Source organism: Pinus tabuliformis, chromosome 4_2 (assembly GCF_031772625.1).
Source record: "Pinus tabuliformis cultivar Carrire ecotype Pingquan chromosome 4_2, CPIR1, whole genome shotgun sequence".
Taxonomy (NCBI): Eukaryota; Viridiplantae; Streptophyta; class Pinopsida; order Pinales; family Pinaceae; genus Pinus; species Pinus tabuliformis.
Window position 1 is genome coordinate 1178813366 of NC_142304.1, and position 12235 is coordinate 1178825600.

Here is a 12235-nt window from a genome sequence, read left to right on the forward strand (position 1 = left end):
ATAGCTTCCGTGGCCCCCTCGTCAGACCCACCCTCCATGCGCCTCCAAAATCCCCTACCTCTAGATAAGGGATAGTACCTTTGTCCTAAAAAGGATTTCCAGATCGATTTGGAGTCAGAAAATTAATCAGGCTCTGACCACACTCTGAGCATAAAGCCTGGATAGAGTAAATGCCAGACGGGTGAATTTGAGTGATGTTACACCAGCTCTGACAATGAAACTGACACTTAGAAGACTCGGGAACAATGGTTCCAAGATTCGAGGCAGACACGGAAAAAGACACCACCTTTTGGGTCACAGATAATAACTCTAAGGATACGGCATCACATAAGGAAATTTACTATGGATGGAAAATCCTGAAATGCCTATGCCTTCAAGTACCGATACACGTCGTCTAAGGACATGGTTCAAATCCCTATGAGATTTTGAAAAACGAATGCAGATAAGGCCAAGATATCCGATCCCGAAAAAATTTTCCGGTCCAGAAAAATTGGAGTCTCCGGTTGATGGTTGTGGCTACTGGATGCAGGCCATGACAATTCCAGTACTACAGAGCAAGCTAGCTACAGCTTTGGAATGAAACTCAAACAAGAAAACCATCTTCCTGAAAATATTAACTGGTTGACATATCATGACACACTAAGCAGCAACAATAGATTTCAATTATACACCACCACCCTCCTAATCTGAAACGGTTGTTTGAGCACGGCTTATGGATTACAATGAGCTTCTTCAGGATGCTAAAGATTGCCCAGACCATAGTGACGAATATCCATTCACAACTTAAGAATTTTATGGAGAATGCTAATATCAACAGACCTAGAAAATATACTTAAATCCCTTCCATCTCAAAGTTGTGCATCGAATTTATTTAATTAATTTTATAAACTATTTATAGACCCTCGTTTACTAAGATGCCAAGGGAAAGATTTTTGATTAATTTTATAAATTAATTTGTTAACCTCTTTGTGAATCGAATTTTTTTAATTAATTTTATAAACTCGCTTACTAAGATGCTGGGGGAAAGATTTTTGATTAATTTTATAAATTAATTTGTTGACCTTTTTGTGCATCAAATTTTTTTAATTAATTTTATAAATTATTTATGGGAGACTCGTTTAGTCGCAAGCAGAGAGAATGACTTCTGATTGATTTTCCGATAGTGCGGTCTTTTTGCTCGCTAATTTTTGCAACTGTTGGGTATTTTTGAATGGGAAATACCAAAATCAAACAAATTTAACACCACAGAGACAATGCTCTGTTTCATTTCTTCCAGGACTTTTGCACAGCGAAGCTAATAAAACCAAATGTACTCATAACAGAGTATTACACAGCGGAATTCACCAAAATTACTTTCACCCATCAAAAACTCTGTTTTCACCTGAGAAATTACTGTGCTGGGTTTACTGCAGTAAAACCCATTTTTACATTTGCTGGTGTAAAACTATTTTTACACATACTGCTGTAAAAATATTTTACACATACAGTAATCTTTACATTACATTCACAATCTCAAAAAATACCTGAGCGCTCTTTTCATTTGCATTTCAATGCAAATCCAACCTATAAAAAAAAACTTACTCAAAACACATGCGCTCCACTTCGTTTCTTTTTTTCATGCACTACTGTGCAAAACCACACATGGTTTTTGCTACTCCTCTGTTTTTAATAATACAACACAAAAACATTACAATCTGTTCCTTGTAATTTCTTCGCACTGCGGTGCATACATTTCTGGTTCTCATTCGCTGCTGCGAACACACTCCTATTTTTCATTGCCTCCAGTGTGCCATACAAAAACAATGGTCAACACAATAAAAAACAAAATGAGCACATTTCACGTGACTCATTCACATATCAAAAACTTAATACGAAAACACATACGTATTAAATCCTACAACTAACACTTATATGAAAAACTTCACATGCCGTATGTAAACAAATATAAAAAGAAACGTATGGGACGTATGCCCATCACCATATTAAAAGAGCCACACCTAAATCTGCATATCAACATTAAATCTCATGTCCTTTCTTCCACAGCGGTCAACCCATAAGACAAACACTCCACGCAACGCATTGAATTGACGCAGGCCCGTGCACCTTCAAGGATCGACGGCTGACAACACGCAACCAGATCGGACGGCGGAGGTGAATATCGGAAGGCCAACATATGCTGAACATTAACACCCGAGATTCTTACGTTGCGTTACGTCAGGGCTGAACCACGTGTCGGCTCCAAATTATATCGGAGCTCCTTGCCGGATTATTCTGTGGTCGCCAAATCGCTCCGAGAAAATCCGGTGCCGAATTCCGGTCAATCCACCGCCCTGTTGACTCGACGCCTGATGCTGCCACGACTGCTGAGTTGGCTGCCACGTCTGCTGATTTCAAATTTGGAGGTGCGGAACAAATCTGGGCGGTTTTCCAAAACTGCTGAGCGGTTGAAATTAGCATTTCAACAGCAACTGGTCAGTGAAACCAAAATTTTTATATTTAATTTTATCATAAACACCTTATTCTTTTTCTTAAGATGCGACCGTTTCTTCAAACTTCAAACAGACGGAGACATTTAATTAACCTGGTTGTTGATTTTCTTTTTGAAAATTAACAGAAATGATGATCTCCACAAGACTTCCGAGAATGCTTTTTCATTTATTCAAACTTCAAAAAGACGGCCGGCCACATATAATTGAGTGCGGTCTTTCTTTTTGAAAATTAGCAGCTCTGAAGATTGAGTGAGGTCTTTTCGTCACTAAATTTACTCCATCGGTCTCTGCAATCAATGCATTTTGATTAATTTTATTTTATGGAGATGCCATATTCTTTCTTACTTTTGCAATTAGTGGATATTTACCATCATTGTTTCTTCAAATTTCCACAGAAAACTGGGTAAACTTCTTTTATCAAATTTCCACAGAAAACTGGTGTTTAATTTTATCAAAAACATCTTTTTGGAAATTTATTTTTTTCCTTTCTTTCTTTATGACGCCAATTTTCAAACATTAATAAATCCCTCCGGAATCCTCTCTCACGGCGAGATTTCAATATCGACATTTTTCAACTGAGTGGGTTAGGTCAGGACTAGTCAATAGTCATTGACAACTAATTTCAAATTTAATTTCTCTGATGGGTCAACGGTCATTTTGACTACAGGCCTGTGAAATTAGTCATCTCTGCATCCCTCCAAAATACTCGGGCAAGAATTTTTGGCGATGCGAGGCGCTTTTGCCGTGTAGTTGGTGCAGGGGATTCATAATGGTGCGCGGTATATACTTTTTAACAGTGAAAGGAAAGCGATCTGAAAAAATTTCGAGACAACTTTATTCCAAGTTCGAATTTCTATGAATTCTAAATTCAAAGTTACAAATGTATCTATGCGTCTATATAAACAATCACAATTTGGTTCTCTGAAGCATTGCCATTGTTGTGCGTGTTTCAGAGAAGGAAATGATGGATACCTGTTACGTCCCTTCTCTTTTCTGGTGCTGCCACCTACTCCTCTTTTATTCCATTCTCTTTCTCAATCCTCCTCTTGTCTTTTCCACACCCATCGCCCATTTCCCTCACCATCCTCCTCCTCTCACCAATGCTTCCGATCAACACGCTCTGCTTGCATTCAAGTCTGCAATCACATATGATCCCTCCCACTCCTTAGCCACGTCTTGGATGCCAAATGTTTCGTTCTGCGAGTGGACGGGTATCATATGCAGCAGGCGCAGGCAGAGAGTCGTTTCCCTCAATCTTTCAAGCGTGGGATTAGAAGGTACTATCTCACCCCTTCTCGCCAATCTTTCCTTTCTTAGGATACTCGACCTTAGTAATAACAGTTTCCAGGGTCACATTCCCTATCAATTGGGAAACCTCTTTCGCTTAAAGATGCTTCGCCTGTCTAAAAATCAACTCCAGGGTTCCATTCCGCCCACTCTCGGTAGCTGCCACAGTTTAAGGAACTTGACTCTCTCCTATAACAATCTCACAGGAAACATTCCCCCACAACTATGTCTTCTCCCCAACCTAGTATTCATGACCTTGGGAGATAACAATTTGATGGGAACAATCCCGGACTGCTTGGGAAACATATCCTCTTTGCAGTACTTATAACTGCCTAACAACAACCTTCACGGCAGTGTCCCTTCCGAATTGGGTATGCTAAGCCAGCTAATCCTTCTTAACCTGTTTGAGAATCATCTCACGGGACGCATTCCGTCTTCGTTGTCCAACTGCACCAATCTTGAAGCATTGGATATAGGTTTAAACCAATTAGTTGGCCACATTCCGTCGGAGTTGTGTACCAAGAACACCGAGTTAATGGAACTCTATCTGGGTGCTAATCAGCTAAGTGGCAGCGTTCCTTCATCCCTCTTCAATTGTACCAAGTTACAATTGATTTCCTTATCAGGGAACCAGCTCAGCGGAATAGTGCCTATGGAGTTGGATAAATTGACACATCTCCAGCGGCTTTTCTTTAACGACAATTACCTTATTAGCGGCAACACCACGACATGCCCGATTCTTACCGCTCTTAGTAACTGTTCCAACCTACAACAAGTAGAATTAGCGCATAATAACTTCACTGGGCAATTGCCATTTTCTATAGGCCACCTCTCTACAAAACTCTACTACTTAGACTTGGGTGTCAACGAATTAGCTGGAGAAATACCTCCTGCTATTGGAAATTTAAGTAGCTTAATATTCCTTGGTTTAGATGGTAATTCTTTTACCGGGTCAATCCCATCTTCAGTTAGTATGCTTCAGAAGTTGGAGAGGTTATATATGGATTCCAATAATTTACAAGGGAACATCCCAATGGAAATTGGGCAGCTAAAGGGTTTAGGTCTCTTATATATTTTTGGAAATAATTTGTCTGGAAAAATCCCTGATTCTATGGCTAACCTCCAACAATTAAGATATTTAGATCTTAATCATAACCAGTTATCAGGAAACATACCTGCAAGTTTAGGGAAATGTGTGAACTTACTACTGCTAGATCTATCATACAACAAGCTTAGTGGGCACATACCTGAAGAGCTTGCAGGCCTTGCAAATTTAGCCTTCTATTTCAACTTGTCAAACAATTTATTAAGTGGCCATGTACCTTTAGAACTAGGAAAGTTCGATAAGCTTCAAGCCATAGATATTTCGGCAAATCAAATAACTGGCTATATTCCAAGTATCGTCGGAAGCTGCAAAGAAGTAGCATATCTGAATCTTTCTTACAATGCACTTGAAGGTCCAATTCCAGTGTCAATCAGTGAACTTCTAAGTCTTCAAGACCTAGATCTCTCCTCCAACAATTTGTCAGGTGGAATACCTATATCACTAGCAAATCTCACAATGCTCCAGCACTTGAATTTTTCTTTTAACAAGTTGTCAGGTGAAGTCCCTAAAGAAGGAGTTTTCAAAAAGATTGGCGCCACAGCATTTATGGGAAATCTTGGTCTATGTGGACCTTGGGTAAATCTACCACCGTGCTATGCTCATAAACATAAAAGTGTTTTGAATCTCAAAAGAGTTATCATACCGGTTTTTGTTGTAGCAATTGTTGTGTTGTGTTTGTTTCTTGCAATATTGTGGAGAAAGAATTGTAGGAGAAATATTCAGAGAGAGACTGGTCCATCATTAAATGTGGGGCATCGAAGAATCTCCTATGCAGAGCTCGTCATTGCAACAAATGAATTTAGTGATGTAAACTTGTTAGGAATTGGTAGTTTTGGAAAAATGTACAAAGGGATTTTGAATGACGGCACAATGGTTGCTGTCAAGCTTCGCAATGTACAAAATGAAGGGGCTCAAAAGAGTTTTGATAAAGAGTGCAAAGTTTTGGGTAGAGTTAGACACCGAAATTTGATTCGGGTCATAACTTGCTATTCAGATCTCCAAATCAAAGCTTTGATATTTCCATTAATGCCAAATGGAAGCTTAGAAAAGTGGTTATATCCCGATGATGGAGAACAAAGTGGTTTGAATTTGATTCAAAGGTTGAATATAGCAATAGATGTCGCCCAAGGCATGACATATCTCCATCACCATTGTTTTCTGCAAGTCATTCATTGTGATTTGAAACCCAACAATGTGTTGTTGGGTGAAGATATGACTGCATATTTAATAGACTTTGGCATTGCTACTGTATGTTTTGCAAATAATGAAGATGGGGATATCACTTCCACAAATGCACTCAAAGGATCTACAGGCTACATTCCTCCAGGTATTATTTAAACTACATACCATATTTTAATTAATCTTGTGATTTTTTTTTCTAAATCTTTATTAACCATTGTGAATTAAAAACCTTAAGATGATGATCTATGAATGCAGAATATGGAGTGGGTGGACAAGTCACAACAAATGGTGATGTTTATAGTTATGGAATACTGCTATTGGAAATGCTCACTGGAAAGAAGCCCACCCACGACATGTTTGTCGAAGGAATGAACTTGCAAAAATGGGTGGGTAGCAGTTTTCCAAACCGACTAATGGATGTGGTGGACTTGGGTTTACTAAGGAGGACGGGTAGTTGTACTGAGGAAGATAATAATCTCAATTGTCTTAGTTCATTAATAAATGTGGGATTGCTTTGCACAAATGAATCTCCTAAAGGACGACCTACTATGATGGTCATTCTAGGCATGCTGCAAAACATCAGAGACACTTTTTTGAGCCCTGGTGCCATTCCCAAATTGCAATCAAATATAACACATTTATTGGGTAGTACAAGCACTACTCTCAACAACATTTGTGAAGGTCAAAGTTCTTCAACATCTTAGTCTATTGTAATAAACTTGTAGTTGTGTAGCTAAGCCATGAAGTAAATTGAATCTTATTTCCATTTCCTTCTTTGTACATAAATTGTTCTTGTTAATTACATGTCATTCCCAAATTCCAATAAAATATAACAGATTTGTTGGGTAGTACTAGCACTATTCTCAACAACATTTGTGAAGGTCAAAGTTCTTCAACATCTTAGTCTATTGTAACAAACTGGTAGTTGTGTAGCTAAACCATGAAGTAATTTGAATCTTATATCTCTTTTCTTTACTGTGCATAAATGGTTGTTGTTAATTACATGCAAACATGAACAACAAAGTTACATCCACTATGAATGCATGTGTATTTTTTTTTTCTGTTTAAAAAAATTTACTTTCAATTTCAAAGTTTTGAAAAAAATAAATATGAAACTGAATATTTTGAAAATTACAAATTAATTTAAAAAATTTTAAATTTGAATTTCTATTTTTTGATTAGTTCATTTACATTAAATAATTAATTTTATGTAATTTAAAATTGAATGTTCATAGTTTTTTTTATTTAAAAATAATATATATATATACGCTACCAAATCTCATAGCAATTATTAAACAATACACCTATCAAATCTGAATATTTTCATATATACAAAGAACTCGACCTCTGACTAACGATTTGTGTCATTAATTGTCCGATACACACAAACCAATTGGTTGCTTGAAGAAATTAATGCTATGTAACAGATCTCAGATCTCATTTACTAAATTGGTTCTCCTTAATTGCCTCCACCTATTTACTAAATCACTTGGCAGATTCTGTGCATTACCCAATCCAAGAACAAATAATAATAGATTTTGTGCCTGTGTGTGGTTTCAATGTTTTTCGCCACTATTATGGCAGGGACGAGGCCATGGACAGCCGTAGGGGCACCATGACTGGTGTTGTAACTGAATCTTGTAAGCCTGAAATTTCAAAACTTCTCTTAGACAAACTTGTATTAAAAAAAAAATTTCACTTGCAAAATCGTGCTTGTCAGCTTAATATAAACCTGCACTTGCAAAAAGAGCTTTTATTCTTTATCAAATGTGTAGTGTGTCCAACTGTAGGTTGTCAATATTTCTGGTCATTTCAAATTGGGTCGGTACAGTTGTAGAAACTGTAGGTACAGTATACTTCTATTGAAATTGGGTCGGTATACTTCTATTGAAGCTGTAGGTACAGTTGTAGAAACTGCTTTGTTGACTGAGATTTCAAACAAGGATCATTTTAAAAAAACGCAGAGTTATTCAGACAGCGAGTTTTAAATGAACATTCTGAACAAATGGAGTAGAAATTTAAAAACCCGCGACATGGGTTTTTTGGCAGAGCGATCCCAATTGTCTTCATAGTGGGCAGATTCGAAAAATTGCACACCATTTGAGGGATTTTGCTGGTTCTTCCAAGGGGCGATACAGAAGCCAAACGTAAAGTGATTTGGAAATGAAGCCAAAAAAGGATTTCGATGCTAAAAGGAAAACCTCATGGGAATAAGCATATTTTCGATCTCACCTTTATTTTCCGCGGCAATGCATGCTACAGGTGACATATAAAAAAATTGCAGACTTTCTCCATTAAAATATGGGAGACCACCCATTTCATTTGCCAAGGCCACGAATTGAACAGAGGCAGGGAATTTTATTTTTATATACTTCTAGTTCTCTGTCGAAAACCATCATGATCAACTCAAGGAGATGACAATTGAGTGGGTGTTCCATTTCCTTTTCTAATCCTAAAATCTGCCAGAGTGTCTTTCTTCCGTAATACCATAAAATCCAGAGATCTTGGGACTCTGTTTGAAGCCAAAATTGTCTGCTCAACAATACTTTTTCAATGTTAATATTCAAGTCGGTCTTGCGGAATTTGGGCAATTGTTACATAAGATGCTACAGGTTGTAAAGCCTTCCTCGAACTATGATCACAATGCATGTACATTTTTTTTGGGAGAGGATGAAAAACTTATATTGTGTGTTCTCCATTCTTATTTGTGATCTCTGTCTTGTTCTCCATTTGTTTGTGCTCCTCTGCTGTGTCTCTCTGTGCTTCTACCTCTGATCCCATCAACTGGTATCAGAGCTAACATAATGGCTGTGACGAATCGAACCCTGTCCACAAAACTTTCTGTCTGTTGGCTTCCATGGAGCTAACAAATGGGCTGTGAGGGATCGAACTCTGTCCACAAAACTTTCTGTTTGCTGGCTTCCACAAAGGGTAATTCCCGGTATTCTTCTAATTTCACCCGCCTGTAAGGAACATTTGACACAGATAAAATGTGAACAGAATTGAAAAGAAGGAGATGTAGCTCACAGGTGTGGCCTGCACCTGGAGACTACACTCACAAAACAGAGAGATCACTCTCGTACACTCTATTACCATCAATGAAAAGATTACATCATTAAATACAACTCTGGAAATCAGGAAGTTGCAACCACACTCCTAAACTCTAGGAACAAATCTTAAACTAAGGAGATACGTTACAACTATGTAACCATTTCTCCATTAATACAAAATAATATTAATTATTTTCAACTCCGCCCCTTAATGGAAAAAGGATTCTCCTGAACTCCTAACATCCCTCTAAACAATTCAAATTTCACTTGTGCAAGAGGCTTTGTAAAAATATCAGCCACATTGTCACAAGTTTTACAATATTCAATAACAATTTCTTTTGACTGTACTTTCTCTCTGATAAAATGGAGCTGAGTGTCTATATGTTTGGTGTTTTTATGGAACACTGGATTGTGTGCCAATTTAATGGTGCTCTGGTTGTCGCTTTTGATGGAAGTAGAATTCTTCTGTTCTTTTCCTGCATCATTAAGAAGCCTTCTCAACCAGATCGCTTCACACGTCGTTGCACACAATGCTTGATACTCAGCTTCACATGATGACAAGGCTACAGTACTTTGCTTCTTACTGCTCCATGCTATGACCCCGGATCCTATGTTGAATGCGTAACCTGTGATGGACCTCCGATCATCCAAGTTACCTGCCCAGTCTGAGTCTGAAAAACCTGCTAGAGTAACATCAGATGCGTCAGTGTATAAAATACCATAATTAACAGTACCACAAAGATACCTCAACACGCTTTTTGCTGCTACCCAGTGACTTTCAAGCAGTTTCGACATGAATTGGCTCAACACACTAACAGAGTATGCCAAGTTAGGTCTGGTTGTTGTAAGATATATCAAGCTGCCAACCAACTGTCTGTACATTGTAGCATCAACCTCTTTAGTGCCATCGTCACTGCTCAACTTCAGATTCTGCTGCAAAGATGTCGCTGCTGATCTACACTGATCCATACCAAACTTTTCCAACAGATTTCTGGCATACTTCCCTTGGGTAAGAAAAGTTTGCCCAGTATCTCTGCATACTTCTAATCCCAGATAGTAATGAAGGCTTCCGAGATCTTTCATCTCAAAAACTTGTGCCATAAGCCTTTTGATTCCTCTGATTAAATCATCTGTATTTCCTGTTATAATCATGTTATCCACATACAAAGAAATCAAAATAATATGCCCCTGATTATTGTACTTGGTATACAAATTTGGGTCATTTAAACTTCTATGAAAGCCATGCTCTAAAAAGAAAGAATCAACCTTTTCGTACCAAGACCTGGGTGCTTGCTTTAAACCATATAAAGCCTTTTTCAATCTGCAAACAAGATGTTCCTGCCCCTGCTTTACAAATCCTTCTGGCTGTACTAAGTAAATTTCCTCTTTTAAATCACCATTTAAAAATGCAGATTTAACATCAAGCTGGTGTAATTCCCAATTACATTTAGTAGCTAAAGCAATAAGCATTCTGATTGTATTTAACTTTGCTATAGGTGCAAAAGTATTATCAAAATCTATACCTTCCTGCTGCGAATATCCTTTTGCAACCAGCCTAGATTTTAATTTCTCTATACTTCCATCTGCATTCATTTTTGGTTTAGACAACGATTTACATCCTATGGGTGTTTTATTCTTAGGCAGTTCAACTAAATCCCAAGTGTCATTTCTAAGAATTGATTCCATCTCTTCATTCATTGCAGCCGCAGCCCTCCACTCCTTAAATTGACTAGCTTCTTTGTAATTAGTGGGTTCTACAATGTTCAAAACATTTGACATCAAAGCATAGTCTCTCAATTTTAATGGTAATTGAGTCTTCCTACCAGATCTCCTTGGTAGGGGACTTACCTCAAATTTGTCAGCGCTAAATGGGCTCGCTTTATCACCTTCTTGCTGTTCTTCTTTTTGCTCTTCTTTCTGCTCCTGCTCTCTTTCATCCTCGCTGCTTTCCTCCAACAACAATGGAATGTGCCAATCATCACCAACGTCATCTTTCCATTCCTGTACCTATTCATGAAAAACTACATCCCTGCTTGCAAATGTCTTACGAGACTCAGGATTGAATAATTTATATGCTTTAAATTCTGTGCCATAACCAACAAAGATGCATCTAACTGCTTTAGGATCTAATTTCTTCCTATCAGCTTTGGGTATATGGGCAAATGCTTTTGACCCAAATACTCTTAGATGGTTTACTGCTGGTTTAAATCCATATAGAGCTTCAAAAGGGGTTTTGAAGCCAAGATACCTGGTAGGACTTCTGTTCTTCAAATATACAGCAGTGTTAATAGCCTCTGCCCAAAAACTATTAGACAGACCCTTACCTTGTAACATGCTCCTTGCGCACTCCACCAAGGTTCTGTTTTTTTTCTCTGCAACTCCATTCTGCTATGGTGTGTGTGGCACTGTATACTGCTGAACAATCCCGTGAGATTTGCAAAATTTCATGAATTTCCTTAGCTTGTATTCTCCCCCTTGATCAGATCGGAGAATTTTTATACTCTTACCAAACTGTTTTTCCACCAAGGTTTTAAATTCTATAAAGCACTGGAAAGTCTGACTTTTCTTATTCAAAAAATAAACCCATGAATATCTAGTGCAGTCATCAGTAAATAACAGAAAATAATATGCTCCTCCTAGCGACCTTGTCTGCATAGGTCCGCATACATCAGTGTGCACTAGTTCTAAAATATCTGTTTCCTTCCTCCTATCATGCACATGAAACTGTTCTCTATGCATTTTTCCTAAGGCACAACCATCACAATTTAACTGAATATTACGAAAGATAGGGAGCCCCTCAACCATACCTTTCTTCTGCAATAACATGAGGTCCTGCAAATTCAAATGACCGAACCTCTGATGCCAGAGTTGTTCGGCTGTCGATCCTCCTGCAACCATGGCTTGCTTTGGTATACTTTTTTCATCCAGTCTGTATAGGCTTCCAACTCGCATTCCTGTTGCAACTATTTCATTCCTGCAGTCCTTTATCACACAATGAGTCTTGAAAAACTCGACTTGCATATCTTGATCAGCCATCAAGGATACATATATCAGATTTTTCTTAATTCCAGGTACATATAAAACATTTTTAAGGTGACTAATTTTTCCATTTGGTAACTTGA

General features: G+C 38.0%; 1 protein-coding gene across 1 annotated transcript; it reads left to right on the plus strand.

Moving 5' to 3' along the window:
• The first annotated feature begins 3436 nt into the window (after positions 1-3436).
• Positions 3437-6906, plus strand: LOC149173880 (uncharacterized). Its single transcript, XM_089428029.1, is given in 2 exon segments — positions 3437-6208; positions 6319-6906. Coding segments are annotated over 2 exon segments (3207 nt in total). The 5' UTR covers positions 3437-3450; the 3' UTR covers positions 6768-6906.
• Positions 6907-12235: the final 5329 nt, after the last annotated feature.